At 38.6% G+C, this 25,941-nt stretch overlaps 1 protein-coding gene across 1 annotated transcript; it reads left to right on the top strand.

Annotated features, from left to right (window-relative positions):
• Positions 1-514: 514 nt before the first annotated feature.
• LOC127643366 (vesicular glutamate transporter 2.1) lies at positions 515-24,401 on the top strand. The gene is made up of 12 exons (XM_052126082.1): positions 515-1,135; positions 2,534-2,789; positions 3,367-3,485; positions 5,003-5,117; positions 5,819-5,906; positions 6,244-6,330; positions 6,719-6,861; positions 12,465-12,614; positions 13,301-13,433; positions 13,581-13,691; positions 14,245-14,372; positions 22,084-24,401. The coding sequence occupies exons 1-12, from the start codon at positions 1,050-1,052 to the stop codon at positions 22,417-22,419; spliced, it is 1,752 nt and encodes a 583-aa protein (XP_051982042.1). The 5' UTR covers positions 515-1,049; the 3' UTR covers positions 22,420-24,401.
• Positions 24,402-25,941: the final 1,540 nt, after the last annotated feature.

Here is a 25,941-nt window from a genome sequence, read left to right as displayed (position 1 = left end):
TTCACAATCACGCTCCGACATCTCTTGTTATTCTTAGATATCTGAAAACCAGGCGTGAGAGCATAACCGCTTGCATCGAAAGACTGTAGGCCTATAATTGCATAAGATACGGCATGCATAAAATAGCATTTCTTCTTGCATGAGTGTGAGACACATATAGAGGGAGGGAGAACGCGAGGTTTGCATGAATTATTAATACACCTTTTCCTTCACACAAGCAGGCGGACTTGGAGGGGGAAACACCCCGTATTCAGTTTCCATAGTACCGCCCCAAGAGGCTTGCACGGCCTTTGATGGAAAACAAGCAAAACACATTAAAGCACAATTGTAGGGACTTCTAATTTGACGTGCCCTGCAAATGTATCGAAAAACTATTATTTGTCGCACGTTGCACGTAAACCAAAAAACCTGAGGACAAAATCAATGAATATGTGAATGGAATGTGAACATTTTCCGCCCTCTCTAACCCCTCCCAAAGCAGTGAACAACAGCTGGCACACTGACGGGAGTGATCCTCCTCGCGCACAGGCAAAGGAGTGGCGGCGGGAACCTCTGAACGCGAAGTGCGGGACTGTCGCTGACCTTGGTGCTGAAAGCCCTTCTCGTCCCTCTAAAGCCACTGAACTGTCACTTTCCAAGGATCTGGAGCAACACTTTTTTATTTTATTTCATTTTTTCACTTATTTGATCGTACATTTTGTATTATTAGGCTATTATTTTAATTAATCCGACCTTTTCCCACCTCCATCGTGTTCAAGAGTGCATTTATACATTTAATCAAAACTGAGATGGCATCGAATGCCCTTATCGCGCGCGGAGTGGTTTATGAGTTTATAAGTACGAGCAGACAGGGCCAGACCACTCCTGATATCTCTCTAGTGTAGGTGTTTTGTTTTTTCTAAATCGCCCGCAGTTCGCTCTGAACACCGTCGTGATTTTCCTTATCCGTAGTACTGATCCATTGATCCGCTGAATATCGGTCCGGTCTTTTCACTCTGTGACATGGTACTTTTACATTAACGAAAAAAAGAGGGATTATCATTTTGGACATGGATACCCCAAAGGAGCCTGGTTTTAAGCCCAGCAAAGAGGGGCTGAAACAACTAGCGGGGAAGACACTGGGGCACGTGCACAAGTAAGACCTCTAATATGTTGTAAAATATATTTAATCACTTGAAAATAATATGTCATATATGTGTTATGATATTAAATCATTAGAAACACTGTGGCTTCAGCTAATGCAGGACAGAAATCAAGAATCTTTCGCCAATTTTATCTATTCCATAACGAGTTTCCCAGTCGGTCTCGGCGTCACGTCATGGAGACGTGAAGAAAATTATGTAATTCTGCTTAATCTGGGGAGGAGGAGGGATGAATTCACGAGCGTTCCCTTTCTTTATAGATTGTCACTATCTTGCGGTGATTCAAATGGATTTATGATTGCATTTTTTTAAAGAGTAGCCCCTTTAAATGTCGACGCATTAATAAAATAAATAACTAAATAAATGAAAACACATGCCCACAAAATTTGAAAGTAGAAATCCGGTTATAGTATTATTTTAGCTGTATTATTATTATTATTTTACCTGATAATGCTTTGAAATATACTCTTCGATATTTAATCTTGTTTCTGTCTTGTAAAACACCCTCATTCAGACCTGTGAGAAAATAATCTGAATAATCTTCGATAATCTGAACGAATTGTTCTTTCGCAATTAAAAATACACTACCCGAGCAACACTACCGTTTTACAAATGTGTCTCATTAATTTTTTTCGTTTACTTAAAGAAATCTGATTATTTTCCAAATAGATGTTGTTCAAAACATTTACGACATTGTCTTCTAAATATCTACTGATGAAAATTTAATTGACAACCATATTGCAGTTCAAATTTATCCAAAGATACAAATAATTAAATGCATTGTATGTCCGTCGAATCTCTGTAATGTGTCTGAATCGAAATATAAGATTATTTTTTATTTTTATATACATTAAGGTCACGAATAAATCATCGAATGACAAAAAAAGGCCTAAATTATTTAATCATATAATTGGAAATAATCGTAATAATTGAAATGTGGATACCAATGGTGCTGGAATAATAGTGGTATTGAATTTAGTGAATATCATTGGACGTTAAGACTATATACAGTATGTGAATATAAATAAGGGTGAAGGTGAAGGGAATGCTGCAATGCGGTACAGCGCACGAAGCATATCTCCGTTGTAAAAAGCTTCTCTCTGTAGTGCTTGGTGACTTTGAAAAACAAAACAAAACGAGATAAAACAAGACAAAATATACTCAAACTATTGTATGCAGCGCTTTGTAATATAGCTTTAGTAGGCTACTCAGAATATGTCCGAATCTGCAAAGTAGATTACAAATGGCATTTCCTTTATACCCAACGAAGGTTCTTGCTTCAATAAAAAGTGGTTGAAATGTGGATTAATTTATCCTTCATATAGGCCTAGTAATCATTATGCCCCCAGTGTCCTGCATGGAGTCTGACAAATCTCTTCTGGCTGATGCAGGGTGTTAGAAAGGCGTCAAAAAACTGGCGAGACCATTGAACTGACCGAGGATGGACGGCCTGCCCAGACCAAAGAGAAAAAGCCACCTTTGTGCGACTGTACGTGCTTTGGACTTCCGCGCCGATACATCATCGCCATCATGAGCGGCCTCGGGTTCTGCATCTCTTTCGGCATTCGGTGCAATTTAGGCGTGGCCATAGTGAGCATGGTTAACAACAGCACCATGCACCTGAACGGAAAGATCATCATCAAAGAGGTTTGTGCGCGTGCACGCTTACATTTTTTATACGTCAGCGTACACACACACACAAACCCCGTCCGAAACAATTTAGGGAATATACAAAATAAAGGAAATGCTATTCTGCAACTGATGAGCACAATGTTTTTTTGCTTGTTGTGTGGTTTACTAGTCAGTCCATCGATATCTAGAACATATTGAAAACAAGTAGCCCACTGATGCAAAACAATTGACCTTGGTGACTTGAATGTCCTTGCCATCAAATTGATCGACTCTTGAGCTGAAACTATTTCAGCGCTCATGCCATTTTATTGTAGGCCTATTTATTTATTTATGGTGCACAATAATCAATGTTTTTGTTTTGTTCGTCGTGGCATTTGAAAATTAAAGATACAATTTCAGCAAATGATCGAATAAATGTTCTATCGATGAAATGAGACAGATACATGGAATAGATTGTAACCTGTTACATGATATATGTAAACATGTGTGCGTATTTGGCTATACATTTATTATACTTTTAACCATTATCTCTCTAGATTTGTACAGATAGGCCTATTGCGACCTAATATTTGGTGTTATTTTTCTCAATCAGAAGGCAAAGTTCAACTGGGACCCGGAAACAGTGGGAATGATTCATGGATCGTTTTTCTGGGGTTATATTGTGACACAAATTCCCGGAGGATACATTTCCTCTCGACTGGCGGCAAACAGGTAAAGCTACAGAAGCACTCTTTATTCATTTATTGAGATTATGTTTCAAAATATGAATGCGCATTTAATGCTTAAAGCTAATAGGAACATATTAACAATGAATCACCAACAGACCTAATTTGATAAATAATTGTATACATACATGCTATAACAATTTTTGATTGTAAAATAAACCTATCTTATTTTAATTTTAACGGATCACACTTCGCTTGTGTTCTGCATGCCATTGTCGTGTGAGTCTGGATTAGAGATAGGCCAGGTTTCCCATGTTGCAAATCCCACTCTTAAAATAATCGTAATTTATACATTTAAAGATGGACATACATTAATTAGCACATGTTCATTCAAAACTATTTTGCTAACCCCCATTTATTTATTTATTACGATTACGGTCACATATTTCTTGTTAATTAATTGAATTACTTTTAATAATACATCGTTCTTTACTTTAATTAGTTCATTATTCTTATCAAAGTTGGTCTTTAGTTCAATTGCCTGTTATGTAAATTCAAGCGATTCATAGACCTGCATAGCTTCATTCATATCATTCATATCGTATGATAGGCTAATATAATACGTATAAAATATTTTTGTTTTTAATATAAAATATAGTAATATATATAAATATATACCAAATTCATTTGTTTTCATGTTGTTTAAGGAAGGAAATCGAGAGAGAGAGAGAGAGAGAGAGAGAGAGAGAGAGAGAGAGAGAGAGAGAGAGAGAGAGAGAGAGAGAGTTCATTGCTATGGTTGCCTGTGCGGAAATCTTTTCCAGCATTGTCTACACTGACCCGTCGTGTGGGTTGTAGGATTAGTCTGTGGTAGCGGGTCTGTGGGGCATTCTCCACCTGTTAATGAGATCCCGGGGGGGAACCATGTCTAATCTGCTCATTGAGGGGGGCATGGCAACCATTCAAAGACATGTTGCCAGAGGGGTTGCCCGTGACTCATATATCACACAATTTGCCATAGTAGTAGTAATAATAATAATAATAATAATAATAATAATAGATATAATTGTAACAAATAGGCTATCCGAGAAGATTAGGAAATCGTACAAAAAAATGAAAAAAATGCTATGCTAGGCTGTAACTATAACTCTGTACGTCAAATCTGTGACATAATTGTCCTTTTGTTGCCGAAATGAAAACACAGTTTTAATTTAATATTTCGGCCCTTGGCTGTCGTGATTGAGTTCTAATAGAATCAGCGAGTCTCGTGCTGGAGAACTCCCTCAATCCGATTAGTGCTGCTTTCTGCAAGTGCCGGTGGGAGGCTGAGGTGAGAGGGTCTCGAGCTCTACAAGACTTGTCGAAAATTGGGAAAAAAGAGAAGCGCACACATTCCCGCCACCAAAAGCAAAAGCCCCCGTTTTTGCCACCCGTGTGATACAGATCCTCTTCCGTTTTTTTTTTATGTGAAACAGACCACAGACAGCAGGGCTCGGTAAAATATACTGGGAAATTAATCAAATAATCTCATGTACATTAAACATGTTTCTGTGTATTATTCAGGGTCTTTGGCGCAGCTATCATCCTCACATCGATACTGAATATGCTCATCCCCTCTGCTGCACGTGTACATTATGGTTGCGTCATATTCGTCAGGATATTACAAGGGCTTGTAGAGGTAGGAAATGTGGTTGTTTCTCATTTAAAATGACTTTTAGCTTCTTTTTTTTTTTTTTTTTTTTTTTTGCCAATTAATATACTTTAACATCCATATTGGTATAGTCATATCTTACATTTGAACAGTTGCCTTTGGTAGAATTTCTCAAAAACCTAATGTGTGAATTTTTCTGGTAACACTGAAAGTCCTATAACACTCTGTTAGGACCTGAGGGTATTTCTGAGAGAATAATAACTGGGGCTTTGTATATAGTACAGCTTTATTGATCTGTTGAGGGCATTGTGTCTGTGTGTATGAGAGAGACATCTAAGATTACTTTCATAGTTCCACTATGTCTGCAATGTGGAATGTTATTCTATTTTATATTTACTTGTTTCAGTCTAAGACCCAAAAATACAAACAAAGGCATGCACATCCAATTTACCAGGTGTCAGTGTGCAGACTCCAAAAAACTCGTTGTAAAAACAGAGACACACACCTAAAACAAAATTCCCATCAACAGGATTTTAACATTCGTTTCAGTTTAACCACATACTATATTGGAAAAGTCTTTCCAGCATCACATTCCGATACCAAAGTCTTTTTTTAAATTATCTTGAAATAAATCCATGTCACATAACTCAAAGATTTGTTAAGATTTTTTTCTATGTATGTTTTATTTGTGATATGGAGCTGATAATGTACTATTATTGCTTTTCCAGGGCGTGACCTACCCAGCTTGCCATGGGATCTGGAGTAAGTGGGCCCCTCCACTGGAAAGAAGTCGCCTGGCCACAACCTCCTTCTGTGGTAATTTCCACCTTTATTCTCTTGAAGGGAAATAGTGGATCCTTGCAAGGTTTGGTTTTCTTCCTTATTTGTTTAGTAGCTCATATTCCTTCATGCTTAGGTAATGTGTGCATGGTAAAAATCAAAGATAAATTTGTTTTTCATTCTCAGGAGTACTTGAAAACATGGTAATTTTTTTGTTTAATACAATGTTTATTTATTTAATAGTTTTTTTGACAGTTATTCCTCTCATTGTTTGAGTTCATGTTTTTATTTAAAATTATTTTTTTATTGACGTTGACTTCTCACATTTTATTTTGCTCCCATCCTCCCCTCTCTTCCTTCTTGTCTCCTGTAGGATCCTATGCAGGTGCTGTCATTGCCATGCCGCTAGCTGGGATCCTTGTGCAGTACACTGGCTGGTCATCTGTTTTCTACGTCTATGGTGAGACTGGTTTGTGTTTTTATAGTGTATGAACCATGTTTATAGCCTAAACGTCATTGTATGAATGTGCTTAAAAGGTATCTGTAAGTGTATTGTAGTAAGTGTAGTATGGATTAACTCACTGATGCTGAATATTGATTTTTCCTCTGACGCTTCCATGTGTCTATCCTCTATGAGAACACTGAATACTGTGTCACTGGGCCAAGAATTATCACCTCCTGTCTGGACAACAAAATAGAATTGTAATCCAGTTAGTTATATGATGATGTCAGTCAGTTAATCTGCTTGACGGCTTCTTATCTTGATTTTATCAAGCTTCTATTACACTCTGTTGGCTTCCAACACATCACATCAAAACAACATCTAACAATTGTTTGTTTCTCTGTAGGCTGTTTTGGGATCGTATGGTATATGTTCTGGATCTTGGTGTCATATGAAAGCCCAGCTGAACACCCCACCATCACAGATGAAGAACGCTGCTACATCGAGGAGAGTATTGGAGAGTCCGCTAAGCTGCTAGGTCCTGCAGATGTGAGTGACCTGAAATATTACTACATGTGACAAATATGGCTGAAAAGACTTATAACTAAAAATATACAGTATAGTGGGGATGGACAGATCACAGGTTGCACAATATGATGGAGTTAAGGATAACATCCTCTTTGAAGAGAACATTTGAATAATGACATAACATCAGTATCATCTCTCTAAAAAACCTATTATGAAACACCACCTGTGACAAGGCAGAAGGCGGGGCCAGGTCGTGATGCTACACACCCGGCCCCTAATCAGGCTATTCAAGCCTCAGAGAGGTATAAAGGCTGACTGGAGACTGCAGTGGAACAGAGAGAGATTTACGGGCAGCTGGCCAACACATTTGTGTGTTTGTCTTTTTGTTTAAATTCCTTATTATAATATTATTTATATTGTCAAGCCGATTCTCGCCTCCTCCTTTCCATTAAGACCTTTACACTGGTGCCGAAACCCGGGACATGTGGCATGGGGGGACGGTGGTGGGCGTTGTCATGTGTGGGTTTGGTGAGCTTCCTGGGTACTCTCTCCCTCTCTCTGTGCTCTTGCATGCCTTTTAAGTCTCCCTCCAACATCATTATAACTATAGTGTAACTATAACTATAACATCACTACCTGTCTCTTGTCTAGCTAGATGAGAACTATGTTTGTACTCATTTTGGTGACTGTAGGTGAAAATAGGGGTACTACAGAGGACATCACACACACCAATTTTAAAAGGGGTGCAACAGAACACACGCCCATGCATGAACTTTTGCCAAGCCCTATTGGCCAACAACTCTGAAGTGTGTGCAAAATTTTTTGAAATTTTAAGCATGCTAAGTGCCTCAAAAACACCCAAATATAGGAAGAAAAGAATAATAACAATTAATAAGATATCAAATATCCCTTGACAATTTAACATCAGCAGTGTCTTGACATTATTCTAAAGAATTTTGAAGCAATTCATGTAAAGATAAGAGGACTATTTCAAAGTCTGTTAAAAGTACTAACTAACTCTGATAAAGTGCTAATTTTAGTGTATGAATATCACAGTGGTGCATTGCGTCTGTTGTGGACAGACAGATAGCTTGTCGCTGGAATCTTATCGTGTCGCGTCAGGTTAGGCCGCAAGGCACAGCAACTCATCATAAAAGTAAAATAAATCTGTCCAAAGACCTCGAAACACTGGTAATTGTAGTAGTAAAACTTTATGAAATGTCACTCTAACAACCAACTGCCTGAGAGAATGAAGCCCACCAAACAATTTCTGCTTCTCATCTAAGGTGCTGCACGCTGACTTTCGTGTGGCCAGTTGCTTGTGAGTTTATTTTTCTAGGATCTAAAAGATTCATGGAATTTCTGCATCATAAGCAGCCATTGAGAGGCTGCAAAGACCTCTTAAAATAACATAACTTTATCAGAATCAGAATCAGAATCAGCTTTATTGCCAAGTATGCTTACACATACAAGGAATTTGTCTAGGTGACAGGAGCTTCCAGTCTACAACAATACAAACAATACCAAAAACATCAGCAAGACATAGGTAATTAAAAACAAAAAAGAACACAAAATAAATAATTATACATATACGTACATACACTCACCTTCATGCATACCCACATACACACACATAGTGCAAATCTAATACAATCTGTTATATAAAGAACAAAAACCTGTATATTATGTACAGAGCAATGTAAGTAATGGCAGAAGTGGATATGTTGGATAATATAAATTAAAATTAAACTGTGTATTGCACATAATTATTGCTCAATGGGGCAATTTAATTGTTCATTAGATGGATGGCCTGAGGGAAAAAACTGTTCCTGTGTCTGACGGTTCTGGTGCTCAGAGCTCTGAAGCGCCGGCCAGAAGGCAACAGTTCAAAAAGGTAGTGGGCTGGGTGAGTGGGGTCTAGAGTGATTTTACCAGCCTTTTTCCTCACTCTGGAAGTGTACAGTTCTTGAAGGGGGGGCAGGGGGCAACCAATAATCCTCTCAGCAGACCGAACTGTCCTTTGTAGACTTCTGATGTCTGATTTCGTAGCTGCACCAAACCAGACAGTTATTGAAGTGCAGAGGACGGACTCAATGACTGCTGAGTAGAACTGTTTCAGCAGCACTAGTGGCAGGTTGAACTTCCTCAGCTGGAGAAGGAAGTACAACCTCTGCTGGGCCTTTTTCACAATGGAGTCGATGTGTATCTGCCACTTCAGGTCCTGTGAGATGGTAGTGCCCAGGAACCTGAATGACTCCACTGCTGCCACAGTGCTGTTTAGAATGGTGAGGGGGGATAATGTTGGGGTGTTCCTCCTAAAGTCCACAATCATCTCCACTGTTTTGAGCGTGTTCAGCTCCAGGTTGTTTTGACTGCACCAGAAAGCCAGCCGTTCAACCTCCTTTCTATATGCAGACTCATCATCATCTCGGATGAGGCCGATGACAGTGGTGTCGTCTGCAAACTTCAGGAGCCTGACAGAGGGGTCCTTGGTGGTGCAGTCATTGGTGTACAGGGAGAAGAGTAGTGGGGAGAGCACACATCTCTGGGGGGCACCAGTGCTGATGGTACAGGTGGTGGAAGTGAATTTTCCCTGCCTCACAAGCTGCTGCCTGTCCGTCAGAAAGCTGGTAATCCACTGACAGGTAGAGGTGGGAACAGGGAGTTGGTTTAACTTAGTCTGGATTATAATGTGACAATCAGGCAGCTTTAGGGCTCTGAAGGGGTTTGGACAATGTAAATGTGTAAACCTATAAAAATGTTCAACTCTCGTTTCTATCGCAGTTATGCAAAATCCAATCGCATGGCAGAAAATTTGCATTCAAAAAAAGGATTGTATAATAATAATACTAATTTTTTCAGTCTATACTTTTGCATGATCTTTGCACTTGTGAGCTCAAATATTGAAGACACTAGTTATTGTTGTTAATGCTTTCCTGTTGGCACTTGTTTTGCCACAAATCACGGAGTGAGTAGCGGTCGAGTAAATTACCTCAGAAATGATTAAATAAGACATTTGTTAACCACACACAAATGTGGTAACAAATGTTTTTTTTTAGTAATTAATGCACATGCATATATATACTGTAATATGGGGGTTATTAAATGTTAGGGGGTTCTATAAAGACATGATTGTAAGTTTGGGAACCACTGGTCCAGAGTGATGTATGGTATTTAATAAAAAGGAGTGTTATCAACCAGACAGTCTGAACAGAAGCATCATTTTAACTGCATAATTTTATCTGTCTCCCGAACAAACATTCAAAAATCATAATTTTTCCTATGAAACTACCAACAAGAACTAAACTTTTCAAAATAAAAGACATGAACATACACATTCAAATTTACATATCCCCCCAAAACATGAACTAAACACATAAAACATGACATTGTTCGAAAGTTCTGTAAGGAGCTTGGGGCGGGGGGCTATGGGGGTCTTGAGGCATGGGGCATGGCGAGACAGTGCGTGGGACATGGGCACCAGGGCAGAGTCAATGGAAGGTGGGTTACTATGAGGCTCGAAGTGTGGAGCTGTGGAAGGTGGGGCTGTGAGAGACTTGAAGGGCAACACCTTTGTACCCAGAGAGTAGACAAAGACTCGAAGGGCCAGGGTGGAGCCGATGGCTGGGAGGACCAAGGCGGCACTGGAGGCTCGGAGGAGCAAGGCGGAGCTGAGGGATGGGAAGACTGAGGTGGAGCCGGTGGGACTGAGAACGGAGGTCCCCAGTGGAGCTGACAGATCGGAGGGACGAGGCGCAGCCAGAGGATCGGAGAGCCAAGGTGGAGCCAGGTGACTGACAGACCAAGGAGGAGCTGGAGGGACAAGGGGGCTGAAGGACCACAGTGGAGCCAAGGGAACGCAGAGCCGAGGCAATGTCGATGGACCTACAGGCCAAGGCGGAGTCCAGGGCTCGGAGGGTCCAGGCGGGGTCGGAGTGTTGAAAGTTCCCTTGCCTGCTCAGGAGAACCAAGGGTGGGTAAAAGGGTGGGAAACATCTCCATGTCAAACTGCTCAGATGTGGCTATGACAAGACATCAATTAAACTCCACCTGGCAGGCTAGAGCGCAGAAGAAATTTCTGTAACGTTGCTGGTGGCAGTGCTGACAATGACAAGTGCAATTTATTAATAAATGTGAAAACCAAAAACCCTAACTACAAATGAGAAACATAAACATGAAATTGACTTGACTTGACTTGACGTACACATGGCTTGACATAAACACGTTACCAAACACAATACCTGACAAGGGACAATGGAAAACATGAGGGTTTAAATACTAGACATGGGAGAACATAAACCAATGAACAAACAGAACTCTAAACAAGATAATCAAACAAAGAACCAGTGAAAATAAGACACATGAACACGAGGGAAAACAGTACATCACATGACCAGGAAACAGGAACTAAACTTTTCAAAATAAAAGACATGAAATACATGAACACACACATTAAACATTACAGTCAACATGTTTGTGTGACATCATGCACCTGCATCTCTGCGAAATTCGAGTTGAGATTTTCTGCACAAGCCTTGTAATTATGACTTAAAGATGCATTCCATTGCACTTTTCCCAGTAGGAAGTTGTAAAATCAGCCTAATTTACACTTAGAAAACTCCTGATGTTGCTATAACTATGCAAAAAGCACTTGCCAATTTGCTTGAAGTGAAAATCAGCCCTCATTTCCTGTTTAATAAATCAAGCAATCACACGGTCATGCAGAACATCTCATATTTTTAAATTCATAAGGATCTCTTTCTCAACGGCAATACCAGCAGTGATGACAGCCGACTCGTCAGACAGCTTGATCTTACGCTTTTCGCTCTTGAATTATGTACGTCACTTAAACCATGATTGTGTCACTCAAGGCCAGCTAGAAGGCCTCGACTGGGACATATCCTAAAGATCACACCCACCAAGAACAAATAAATCAATCTTATTGGCTGATGAATCTGACATTCTGACTTTAGTTGCTCATTCATTTGCACTGTTGGGGGATTCTGAAGAAATTCTAAAGGCTTGAGAGGGTGGAGCTCAGACTTGCGCACTGCTTCAGGTATATGATTTGTAAAACAGTTGTCACACTTTGCTTGTAAGCATCGAGGAATACATTCTGACTGGATAAACTTTTCGCTTTTCTCTATTTGTATGTAGATTAATTAAGAGTGGAAAGCGGTTAAAAATACACAGGCAAAAAGGTGATTGAGAATGAAAGGATGAACATTTTTATTTATTTGGCATGCTAGAAGCAGAGAAGGCTTTGCTGGCCCTGAGAATTCGCCACTGGTGTATTATGAGATAAAAACACTGACTAAAAGTAACAAAACGGAAAATAAACAGACAGATTTGGTGTGAAGCAGCAGCATTTACTAAACAAACTTCCAGTATCCAGAATGATGGGTGTCAGTATAGAGACCAAAACCACAAGTAGGCTACTACTGGTACTGATGGGACGAGTAAGAGCCAGGTAAAATCTTACTTAGTGCACAATTACAGTAAAATAGTATAGGAGAAAGTATTTTAACAGTAAAAAAAATCAACACCTCAGCTTTGACAGTGGTTAAATAATTAGTATGGGTAACAATTCACCTCAGTTAAGGCAATACTCATTTCTCCTACAGAAATTCAAGACACCTTGGAGGAAGTTTTTCACATCCATGCCTGTCTATGCAATCATTGTGGCCAACTTCTGCAGGAGTTGGACCTTCTACTTGCTGCTCATCAGCCAGCCAGCATACTTTGAGGAAGTGTTTGGCTTTGAAATTAGCAAGGTAATTTCAGTCTTACTTTCAACTTGCATGGTTTTTAATAGGCTTTTGTCTATATTTTAAATAAAAAAAAACTACATGATTTAAAAAAAAACTTAATTAACAATTACACAATCAGCAATTAAATCAGTATGGTCAGAATGGCTAAATTCAGTGTCTAAGTTGCAGATGATTTTTGTGTGTATTTCCAGTTTGCATCACTTAATGGGTGACCTTTGTCATTCCCTAAGGTCTGAAATAGGTTGATGAATTATTCATTGTGAATAGATCATAATGAATTATTCATTAATCACTTATTGGTGATTTAAGTCTGTGTTTGCATCTCATTTTGCTCTTGTTTTCTCACTTCCTACAGTTACACCTTCAATCATGTTTTTACATTTTGTAGTTAAATAAGTATTAACATACTAATGATGGTGCCTTGCAGATTACAGAGATGATGCATGTCACCTTTGTTGTTGTTTTTTTTTTTTTTTTTAACACATTTATGCTTATTTACCTAGTCTGTCCTAAAATGTAACTATATAACATTTAATGGTGACTGTAAAAATGGCTTTCTTGCCTCAGTCTAGTTTTAGATTAAGTTTTGTGTTGGACTTGTGTTAACCTTGGTCAGTGGGTAATGCTTCCATTCTGGAGTGTGTTGTCAGTAAGATTTTTCTGTGCCTTATGGCTGCTGTCTTGTTCAGGTTGGGATGCTTTCAGCCCTGCCTCATTTGGTGATGACCATTATCGTGCCCATTGGGGGACAGTTAGCTGATTACCTCCGTAGCAAAAACATCCTGTCCACCACTACTGTTCGAAAGATCATGAATTGTGGAGGTGAGTGGAACTTGTGGAGCACACAGAATGATAACACATTCTTCTGAGTTTTTGTTAAATTCACTCAAATGAAAAATATGAATTGTTCAAAGTATTTCACACTTGCATCATCATCATCATTATTATCCTTTTTGGTATCATTCACAGGCTTTGGAATGGAGGCCACTCTGTTGTTGGTTGTAGGTTTCTCCCACAGTAAAGGGGTAGCCATTTCATTCCTTGTTTTGGCTGTTGGCTTCAGTGGGTTTGCAATATCAGGCAAGTCTTCAGAATAATATTTGTCTTAGGTTAAACAGTATATCTCACTCAGCGATAACAAGAAATAGTAAAAAAAAAAATAAATAAAAAAAGGTACACAGTGTTACATAGCCAGCTAAAATTGTATATAAGGCCTCCTTTCAATGTCTTCCCCTATTCAGTAAAATATGCTCTTCCTCCACTGCAGCTTGATAGGAATATGTCTTTCTGATGGACTTATTAAATAATTCATACATACTGTCCCCTGAGAGCAACCTCACAGGCAGCACATCCAGACATAGCACAAAGAGAGGGAGGGGCTAGTGACTCCTCCACTCTACAAGATGGCTGCTCTTACTATTTTTAGTCTGAATCTCCAACATCATGTAAGAGAGACTGAAAACTATGTGCTCTCCAGGCAGAAGCAAAATGCACTGTGATTATACAACAGTAATGTGGTGTTTCTTAAAGCCTTTGTATTTGTTGTAATAAATGCAGTGTCATTAAAAATAAAAGTTTATATGTGTTATTTTCTTTTGTCATATTTGAATAAAATAATCTTGTTGTCCATCAGGGTTTAATGTCAATCATTTAGACATCGCTCCTCGCTATGCCAGTATCCTCATGGGAATCTCTAATGGAGTGGGAACTTTGTCAGGAATGGTGTGCCCTCTAATTGTGGGTGCCATGACCAAACACAAGGTAGGACCACCTTTGATGGATATAATGATCTAATTTTAGTTTTTAAAGACAACTTGAGAGTGTTTATGGCTTTAGGAGAGCAAACATACATTGATGTTGAACTTCATTTGTTTCTTTTATATTTCTCATATATTAGCTAATTTATTTATATTGATACTTATTACTTTTCTTTTTATTACTTTCTTACTCTTGCTGTGCATTATTATTTTTTGTTTAATCTTATATTGTGTGCTGTATTGTCTTCAGATGTTAGAGATTAGTTGTCTACATTTCAAGGTCTTCAGCATCACAAGACCATATTGTGATTGTGATACAGTATTTTTCCATTGTCTTTGCTTGGTATAATAACAATTGTTGTACTTGTGCTAGTCAGACAAAGTCAACTAAGATTATTCAATGAACTCCTGCCTTCTGCTATATTTCCCCTGCTTCCTATGCCAAGCTCTTGGGCTGATAGATGAGTTACCATAACAAGCTGTTGATGTTGACTGGTTGTGGATTTCAGAAAGAACTCTAATATGTGTATATCTTGTGACACAGAGCAAGGTCTAGTAAAGAGACTGGATCTAACATTCCTGGCGTCGTCGAGCATTCGGCAGGATGGTTGATCTAACACCTTGAATTGTCAAAATGTTCTTTTGCTTTTCAGTTGTTCTGAATGCTTGGATTGATTTACATTTTTGAGTGTCTTGAACTGCATAGTGGTATATGGTAGATTAGGAGGTTGAGTAGCACAGCTCTTTGTTGTCTTGATTCTTTCCTTAGTTTTTACATCTCGTACGAGATGCTGAAATTGTATGGAATTGTACAAAATGGCTCATACAAACACATACAACATTTACTCCCATAGAGAAAAATAAACAAACCAACGAACAATTTTGTTATGATTTTCACTATAATACCCCTAACCCAATCCTAAACCTAACCATAAAGTCTTACCCAAAATCTAAACCTAATACAATTTTGGACGAGGCAAAATGTTTGTTGATTGGTTGGTCTCTATGGGAATAAAAGTCATACCTTGTCATATAAGCCGAGTCGTTGAAACTCATACAAATTATTATGACCTGTCAATGAGACAACTAAAGGCCCCAGCACACTTAAGGAGAAGTTCTTCTTTAAGAAGTTAAAAAAGTTTTAATCAGTTGAGCAACGGCATACTATTTGGGAATATTCAGACACCGGCCCCAGCACTGTTTGTGGTGTTTAGAGGAACATATGAGGATGCTCAAGACAACTAATATGACATTTAAATGTGTTATTAATGATTTCATGCCTCATTCTATGAGTAGAATTTACACAAAATCAGTAAAATAACTTTAACTACTCTATGTAGTGATATATATGCAGTGGATAATATGTAATTTGTCTTGTTTACATTCTGAATTCATGGAGCTAATGACCTATCGCACTATAGACCATTTCAGGGACTATTTGTTGGTTTAAGGAAGTGACATCTTTGTTCCTTGAAAATGTTCTACTAGTTGTCATCAATTCATTGAAAACACCAGCGGGAGGCAGTTAATTCATAGTGACTTTAACACGATTAACACTACTTAAAATAAAGTTAATTGAAATTAAAGTGTTCAGATCTCAGAAAAAGCAACCATAAATGATGCATGAATCGATACAGTTAAGCGAGATGGCTGGGTAAGTGCAGTTACTAACAATTGTAGCACATATCTTATATTTGGTAGGTGAACAACATTTATTTATTTATTTATTTATTTATAAACATTTATTAGAGGATCAGCCTCATGAGATGAAACATCTCGTTTTCATGGGGGTCCTCAGTAACATATCCAAGCAATATAGAAAAGTAAAACAACAGAGTAGATACAGTATACAAGATACAAGAAAAACCTAAACACACTCACGACACACACACACACATACACACACACGCACACACACACACAAGCTCTCACTATCCCTCCCCTTCACAGAAAGTAAAGTAAATCACAATGGTTCCCAAACTGTGGTATGTATACCACTAAACAATAACACCTTATTTAATCTTAGACTCAGCATGATGGTGCTCTGAAAGTCAAGCATTTTAAGAGTGGTAATAAGTGTGACACAATAATCCCAAAAATAACTGACAAAGTTGACATCACTAGATATGTATTTCTACAAATAAACACATTCATACACCCATAGCTAACATGACACATAATAATGCTAAATCTGAAATATTAGAAACATAGACAAGTATTCTCAAGATGTGTTAACAAAGTAGTTCGAACAGAGGAAAAGATGTAAGCGGCGGATAAATGCAGGAAGGCTGTTCCAGTCACGAGGGGCTTTAACACAGAAGGCATATTTCCCAATTTCTCTCTTAGCTCTAGGAACAGTAAAGAAGATCTGTTCATTGTGACGAAGATTATATTGTGAGCTATAAGGCACTAAATATTGCGATAAATAATATGGATATTGAAAGTGAATGCATTTAAATATAAGCTGAAACCAATGAAATTGTCTTCTGGCTGAGGGTGCAAGCCAGGACAGCTGGTCATACATCACACAATGATGTGTCCTATAGGGGCAGCGAAGGACGAATCGACACAGGCTGTTGTATACCATATCGAAAGAGTGTAGACAAGTGACAGTAGTGTTAGCATATATAATATCTGCATAGTCTAGTATAGGTAGCAGCAACTGGGAGACTATTCTTCTCCTAACCTGAAAATTAAAGCAGTCTATCGATTGATATAATGTTTTAAGACGAAAACTAAGTTTGTTGTTAAGCGTGTGTATATGAGCTTTGAATGAAAGATCATTTTCTAGCCAAACACCGAGATATTTAAATTTTTCAATTAACTCTAAAGGAGAAGAATCCAGAAAATGCAGATTAAGATTATTTCTCTCTTTCTTCTGGAAAAGCATACAGTAAGATTTTGACTTATTCAACAGAAGTTTATTGAATGACAGCCAGTGCTGGACAGAATCAAAGTCACACTGTAAGGAATAATTTATGTCAGAAATATTCAAATTGGAGCAATATATAATTGTATCATCTGCATAAAGATGAATGTCACATCCTGAACAGCAGAGTGGCAAGTCATTAATAAAAATGGAAAATAACAAAGGCCCAAGTGAAGAACCCTGGGGTATGCCTTTATCTACACCTGTAAAATTTGACTGACTACCCCTGAAGGACACACACTGATGGCGGTGATGGAGATATGAATTAAACCACAGAAGAGATGAACGGGAAAGGCCAATTGCGTATAATTTATCCAGGAGCAGATAATGATCAACTAAATCAAATGCTTTTGTAAGATCTAAGAAGATGGCTCCAGTACTCATATTGTTATCAAAACTAGAGAAAATATCATTCGTAAATTTCAAAAGAGCAGTGGTAGTTGAATAATGTTTCCTGAAACCTGACTGGCATTGAGATAGTAAATTGTTAACAGAGAGGTAGTTAGATAATTGATTGAAGATAATTTTCTCAAAAAGTTTCACAATACTATTAATTATTGAGATAGGTCTGTAATTGTTCATATTTTGAGTGTCTCCTCCTTTATGCAATGGAATGACTTTGGTACACTTCCATGCCAGAGGCACTTCATGGGTTAGAAGTGACAGATTAAAGAGCTCAGCCAACGGAGAAGATATGGCATGTGAAGAAATTTTGATAAACTTACCCTCAATGCCGTCAGGGCCCGGTCCACTGTTAGAGGATAGCTTGCTAATGGCCAGCAGGACATCAGCTGAGCTAGCCTGTCGGAAAGTGAAAGAGCTGTCGTAGGGCTGAGAATTCACAGGATGAAAGAACGTTGACTGTACCTTAGGTGTTTGAGCAAAATGCAAACTGAATGCATTTGAGATAACAGCTGGATCATTAACAGTTGCATTATTAATTATCATGTTACTGCTGGTACTGTTCGACTTGTCAATTAGAATATTCATTTTATTCCAAAATTGTTTAGGATTATTGAAATCATGTGACAAACTATTTCTATAGTAATTGATAGAAAGACTTTAGCATTTCTTGTTTGAGTTGTGCACGTATTTCGTAGCCGTTTATATTCCTCCCAATCATTAAGAAGTTTTGTTTTTATATATATATTCCACGCCCTGTCCCTCTGATTAAACAGACTTATAAGTTCCCCATTTACCCATGGTAAGTGATGACCTTTAACCTTAATAGTTGTCCATGGGGCATGCTTATCAATGACGTGCACAAATTCTGTATAAAAGAAATTCCAAGCAGCTTCCGCGTCAGGAATTAGGCTAAATCTATTCCAATTTATCCTTCTCACATCATTATTAAATAAATCACTGTTAAATAATTTCATGTCACGGATCCGAATAAATTTTGGAGGAACATGCGGAGTTGAAATGTTCCAAATGCAATATGGAAAATTTATGCCAACTAATTGAAAGTTTGAGAGGTGGAGCTCTAAAAGTGACTATAGGTCACTCCCACTATAATAAATGAAGCTGTGCAAGTAATTACATTTATTCATTTAGCAGACGCTCTTATCCAATGTAACTAACAAATGAGGAGAACAATTGAATCGATTAATCCTATAGGAGACAGTAGGTAGCAATGTACTGTAATAGATGTTTCAAAAATTGGTTAGAGAAGTACACATAATGAGAAAGGTGAGAGACAGTGCAAGATTGGAAAGATTATTTTTTTAAGCAGAGAGTGCATTTTTAGGGAGCGTTCAAGTGCTCATGAAAGAGCTGTGTCTTTAAGTGTTTTTTGAAAGAAGCTAGAGAAACTCAGGTGGAGTTCGGCAGGTCGTTCTACCTGCAGGGTACAGTCGAAATGACAGTCCAGGAAAGTGATTTTGTGTTTCTATGAGGTTGCACCACAAGGTGCCATTCACCCGCAGAATGCAAGCTTCTGGAGGGCACATAGACCTGAAGTAGTGAGTGAAGAGAGAGGGTTGTGGAGACATTGGTTGTTCTGTAAGTAAGCATCAATGCCTTGAACTTAACTCAAGCAACCATTGGCAGCCAGTGCAGTTCGATGAAGAGAGGCATGACGTGCACTTTCTTGGGCTCTTGAAGACCTATTGTGCTGTAATGTTCTGGATTAATTGCAGAGGTTTGATTGTACATGTAGGAAGACTAAGACAGAATAGCACTGCAGTAGTCTAGTCTGGATAAAACAAGAGCCTAGGCAAGGAGTTGTGTAGAATGCTCTGAGAGGAAGGGTCTGATCTTCCTAATGTTGAACAAATCAAATGCGCATGATCAGGCTGTCCTTGCAATTTGGTCCGAGAAGTTCAACTGATCATCGAACACAACATTTCTGGCTGTCCTGGATGGTGTAATCATTGACAAGTCCAGTTGAATGGTAAAATTGCTATGAACCCCTGGGCTCGCCAGAACCACGAGAAGCTCAGATTTTTGCAAGGTTGAGTTGGGGGAGGTTTTCTTTCATCCAATCTGAAATGTCTCCCAGGCAGGCTGAGATCCGAACAGCTATCGTAGGATCATCAGGCTGGAATGAGAGGTAGAGTTGTGTGTCATCGACATAGCAATGATAAGAGAAGCCATGTGACAGATCCCAGTGATGACAAGTAATTTGTGAAGAGCAAGGTTCCAAGCACTGACCAGTAGCTAGTTGGTGAGACTTGGACACCGCTCCCCTCCAAGACACTCTGAAAGAGCTAGAGGGGAGAAAAAGAGGTAAGTATTGGGGATTTAGTGGTGGGTGTTTGTGGTGTGAAGAATTGACTGCTGAGTGTTGTTATTTTGTCTGAGAAAATGTAGCAAATTCATCTGCTGTTAGAGAGGATGTGGGCGGGGGGAGGACAGAGGAGGGAAGTAAAAGTTCCATGTGTCCGATTAATTATTTATTTTGTTCTATAGTAAAATGTAGCAGTGGAAACATTAGCAGAGAAGGAAGAGAGTATTGACTGATACCTACTCCGGTCAACTGGATCTTTAGATTTGTGCCATTTCCTCTCCGCTGCCCTGAGATCGGAGCGATGTTTTCAGAGAGCATCAGATAGCCAGGGACTGGGGTGTGTGGTGTGGGCTGGCCTGGATAAGGTGGGACAGATGTTATCTAGACAAGATATTGGAGTGGAGCATAAAGTGTTAGTAGCATTGTCAACATTCAGTGAGAAGAATTTGATGGATGGAGGAAGCGAGGATGAGACTATAGAGGAAAGACGGGTGGGTGAGAGAGAGCGAATATTATACCGAAAAGAGATCTGAGGAGGACAGAGTGTATGAGGCAAATTTAGATTAAAGCTGAGGAAGTGATTAAGGAGGGAGTAACAAGAACATGTTCATTGGTGCAGTTGCACGTTTACTGTAGATGAGGTCTAAATGGTTACCCAATTTATGAGTTGCTGGAGTTGCAAGTCATTTGAGATCGAATTTGCTATTACATGTAATCATTTAGCAGATGCTATTATCCAAAATGAAAAATGAGGAACAAAACAAAATAAATCTTTACCTTGTCTGCAGGTCATACAGACGGCTTCATTGATTATAACAGGAGCAGTCCAATATTCACGATTTCTCCGCTGAGGAGAAACTGTTCATGTTGACTGATCTTAACTGACTGAACAACATAAAAGAATTAGCTGTCAGCCTCAAAGTAGGTGGAACTCCAGGTCTCACCTGATGTTGATGTGGATCAATGGGAGTATGAAGGTGTTTAACAGCTGCTAAAAAGTTTTCCTGAAAGTTTGCCCTGGCGAGCTGTTATAAACCATCAAAACAAACTAAAAAACATTGTTTTGGCCAGATTTTGCTCTAAATTATGTCACTTCCATTCGTTCTTCGATTTTGAAGAAAGTGTGCAGGGGCCTTAAAATTCTTGAAATACTGCATCAGATCTTTGAGGATTTTGACAATTTTACATATATCTCCATACCTTTTACTACACCATAACCCTACATGTAATTAATCTAGGGAATAGAGTAATGGCTCTGTTTTTGACATAGGCATTCAGGTTTCTTAAAGGCAAAGTTCACACAAAAATTTAAATTCTCTCATAAAATACTCACTTTTATGCCATGCCAGATGTGATGTAAAATTCTTAGGAGAATTTCTCAGCTCTGTAGGTCCTCACAATGCAAGTTAATGGTGGCTAGGATTATGAATCTTCAAAAAGCATATAAAGCCAGCATAAAAGTAATCCATAAGACTCCAGTGGTTAAATCCATGTCTTCTGATGCGATATTATAGGTGTGGGTGTGAAACAGATCAATATTTACTGTCCTTTTTTATTATAGATTTCCAGCTTTGACCAGCCCCGACAAGTAGGTGGCAATATGCACACAGAATGTGAATCACCTGAAAACCAAAGAAGAACAAAGTGAAAGTGATAGTGGTGATTTATAGTAAAAAAGGACTTAAATATTGATCTGTTTCTCACCCACTCCTATCATATCGCTTCTAAACACATGGATTTAACCACTGGAGTCTTATGGATTACTTTTATGCTGCCTATATTTTGGAGCTTTAAAGTTCTGGCTAACATTAACTTGCATTGAATGGACCAACAGAACTGAAATATTCTACTAAAAATCTTAATTTGTTTTTCTGCAGAAGAAAGTAAGTCATACACATCTGGGATGGCATGAGGGTGAGTAAATGATTAGAGAATTTACATTTTTGGGTGAACAGTCCCTTTAAGTCTATGCTTTTGTCAAGCATTATTCTTGCAGCTCCCAGGATGAGATTCTACATTTATGTCAGTGAGAACCTGACAACTCTTTCTCCCCTTCAGACCCGAGAAGAGTGGCAGTATGTGTTTCTTATCGCTTCCCTGGTGCATTATGGTGGTGTAATCTTCTATGGCATCTTTGCCTCGGGGGAGAAGCAGCCGTGGGCAGATCCGGAGCAGACCAGTGAGGAGAAGTGTGGTTTCATTGATGAAGATGAGCTGGCTGAGGAAACGGGCGACATCACCCAGAGCTATGGTGCCCTGGGAGGTCCAGTCAAGACATATGGTGCCACCACACAGTTAAACGGAGGATGGGCTGAAGGATGGGATAAACGAGAGGAGTATGTACAGGAGGGTGTGGAGGAAGGGGGTTATGGATTCAGGCAAGGTGGGAATTAATCCTAGACCTTGCAAATACTCACTCTAAGGCACACAGCTCTACACATCAGCATAAATACAGCACAGTATAAAAATGTATGCCCACACTATAGATTTTGTTGTGTTTGTGAGTTCAAAAAAAGATGACTTATTAACCTACTGTATAAAAAAAATATTAAAATGTTGTAAGTTTGCACAAATTTAAATGTTCAAATAAATTTTAATTTAAATGAGTAAATCATAAAGGATAAATTATACAAAGCAGATGTAACATATCAAATTGGCAGACTGTAAATGTTCTATGTATTAAAAAAGAGAGACTTTATTTCAGGTGCAATCATGTGTAATATTGTGAAACAGTTTTTCAAACCATTATTCTGAGCCTTGGCAGCATAGAGAAGCCTGTAGTGTTAGTCAGGCAACTGGATTCCAGAACCAAGGCTTAAATAATGAACCTGTCTGTAGTCATTCATGGAGAAATTAATTCTAACCAAAAAACTTGTTTTCACTGACTTTTCTTTCTGATTGCACTAAGAGCTGTGTGATGTCATTTAACTGCACAACAAAATGAGTTTCTTTATACCTCATTATGTGTTACTTGTTTGTCGTACAAATAATGTTTCTGAGAGATTAAAGAGGACTTTGGTCTTAGACACTGGAGAGAAAAGCACAGTTTTTAGGTGATGAAATAAAAGCAACAAAAGTGTTCCTCAAGCTCAACAAGTCAAGTAGTTTCAATCACAAATATTTTCGGAAGGTGCTGTTCAATGCAATGTTTGCTGAGATATGCAAACACAATTTAAATTTGTGTTATTTATGGGGCTTGGGAAGGGTATAAAAGGGGAAATGTCAGACAATTAAAAATATTTGGAAACATTATGGCAAGAGCTACACAAAGCAAAAGCACAGTGTGTCAAGGCAAGCCAACTCTTTAATTTTTCGTTTGTTTTCTTTCAAATACTCACTCCATGCCATCTTGACATCTGTGAATGTTAGTTATGCATGGGTCAAAACTGTTTTTGTTTTTTTACAAAAAACTGGTTGTTTTTCATTTTTACTTGTCAAAGACTTGGTTTAGTTTCCTAAACTGTTACTGGAGTGTCAATTCCTTTGCGCAATTAACCAAAGGTAACCTGTAGTGTGGGCTTTTAGCTGGGATGTGGGAAAAGTTTCCATTAAGAAGACAAGGGAGACCTGTGAAAAGGGCTGATATAGTCCTAGCAGCAGGCAATAACCATATTCAATGTACAAAGCAATAAATCCTTGGTAACAGTTACTTAGTAGTCACTTCATCTAAAAATACGTAATACATTAGCACATTTGATGGTAATAATTTTTGATTTACATGTTTTTGTGATGACAATTGAAAAAAAAAAATGAAAAGATTAAACAATTACTTACTGTTAAAAAATTATATATAAGTATATTTAGATTTAGCAAGAGTCCAGCGCAACTCTCTTTACTATAAAGAGCTTTTGAGCTGGGCCCACTCACCAGAAGAGAATGATCCTTAAGTGTCACCTGCAACTGGTTCCTGTGTGAAACTTACCAAGGTTCTCAGTCCCACAGGTGGCCGCACTTCTGTAGTTGTCCTGTATGGTTGCTAGTTGTTGCTTTTTGAGAGTATGCTGTTGTCAGATATCTTTTATGTTAATCCTCTTTTTTTTTGTTTGTTTTTTTACTTCCCTTTCGTTTCTGGTCTGTATTTTGTCTGTGGCAAAAAATAAGAAAAAAGAAAAAAAAAAAGCTCCCTTTTCCCTCTTTTGCCTTGTATTTTCCTACAACTGTTGCAATATTCAGTGACATAAGGATTGTGTGTAAAGGTATTCAAAAATCTTCAAAAATGACAGTAATTTGTCTGATGATGTTGAGGACTCTTAGGCAGGAGTGAAGTGTGATTTTATGACTTATTTTGCTGTGTAACTGTAAATGGAGAAGTATTTTGATGTGAACTTGAAATGCTCTATATAGCCAATTTTATATAAAATAATTACAAAAGTGTACTTGCCTGTGTTTGTTTTCATGATTCTATTGTAGGCCAAAGACTCCACACTTAAAATATTGTGATTGCTATAACTGCAAATATATTGGTTTGTGATAAGACAAAATCTATTTTATCCAGATGTTGAGCGAGTAGGTAAATCATTTCAGTGCATTACATTTGTAGTTCTATCATTGGTTATCCACCATCACCCATAGAGCATAGCAACCCTTTGCCCTTTCCCTGCTTTGGTGAAATAAGTGTGAGGGTCCCTGGAGATCAGTGAGACCTATTGACCACAAACCTCATAATGGAGACAGGAAGGAGGGGCTGGACTTAGAAGCTATTTAGAGGATGTGTTCAGACTAGTCTCTCATCAACATCTCTTATGCAGGAAACCTACTGCCCTCATTGATGTCAACAACACATGCCCTGGTGTTGTGTATTTAATCATTAGTGAACCAAAAAAAAAAAGATTTTAAAGAAATTAAATGCTATTTATAAGTTGGTGTGGCTTAACTGATTTCACTAATTACTGCTTTTCTCAGAGTAGCCAGTGCCTTCATTAAAATTTAGGATCAAAAAGTGGATAAAATTATTATTTAACCTCAAAAGAATTGGCAAAACTATTATTTTCTAAAACAATGAATATAGGGTAAAATAATAGAGACATTGAAAAGAGACGGTTTACGTCTGTTTAAGCCTGAGATATTCCCCTCAGGTGCATGAAAGGCCACGGTCCTTTCACGTAATGGTGCGGAAGATTCAGACATTAGTCAATGCAGAAGGTATCCAGGGATGCTGCCTGATAACTGCAGAACACCACAGAGAGGGAGGTGCAAGTGAGACACTCGCCTTACCCGAGAATGGCAGACAAGAAAGGGTTGGAACAAAAATCTATCTATCATCAGCAAAAAAGAAATGTCCTCTCACTTTCAACTGCTTTTATTTTCAGCAGACATAACATGTGTAAATATTTGTAAGAACATAAAAAGATTGAACAACTAATATATAAACTGAACAAGTTTCCCAGACATGTGACTAACAGCAATGGAATAATGTGTACCTTAACAAAAAGGAGATCAAAATCAAAAGTTACAGTCAGTATCTGGTCTGGCCACCAGATGCATTAAGTACTGCAGTGCATTTGCTCCTCATGGACTGCACCAGATTTTCCAGCTCTTGCTGTGAGATGTTATCCCACTCTTCCACCAAGGCACTTGCAAGTTCCCGGACATTTCTGGGGGGAATGGCCCTAGCCCTCACCCACCAATCAAACAGGTTCCAGACGTGCTCAATGGGATTGAGATCTGGACTCTTCGCTGGCCTTTGACACACTGACATTCTTGTCTTGCAGGAAATCATGCACAGAAGGGTCATGCTGGAGGGTCATGTCAGGATGAGCCTGCAGGAGGGGTACCACATGAGGGAGGAGGATTTCTTCACTGTAATGCACAGCATTGAGATTGCCTGCAATGACAACAAGCTCAGTCTGATGATGTTGTGACACACCGCCCCAGACCATGACAGACCCTCCACCTCCAAATCGATCCCGTTCAAGG

This window comes from Xyrauchen texanus, chromosome 1 (assembly GCF_025860055.1).
Source record: "Xyrauchen texanus isolate HMW12.3.18 chromosome 1, RBS_HiC_50CHRs, whole genome shotgun sequence".
Taxonomy (NCBI): Eukaryota; Metazoa; Chordata; class Actinopteri; order Cypriniformes; family Catostomidae; genus Xyrauchen; species Xyrauchen texanus.
The sequence above is the reverse complement of the archived record's forward strand: the minus strand, read 5'-3'. Positions and strand labels throughout refer to the sequence as shown.

Excerpts from the sequence above, each read along its gene's own strand:
- LOC127643366 (XM_052126082.1), top strand. The coding sequence starts at position 1,050 with ATGGATACCCCAAAGGAGCCTGGTTTTAAGCCCAGCAAAGAGGGGCTG. Across the intron at positions 13,692-14,244 it reads CAGTGGGTTTGCAATATCAG|GGTTTAATGTCAATCATTTA; the intron begins GCAAGTCTTCAG and ends GTTGTCCATCAG. Across the intron at positions 14,373-22,083 it reads GTGCCATGACCAAACACAAG|ACCCGAGAAGAGTGGCAGTA; the intron begins GTAGGACCACCT and ends TCTCCCCTTCAG.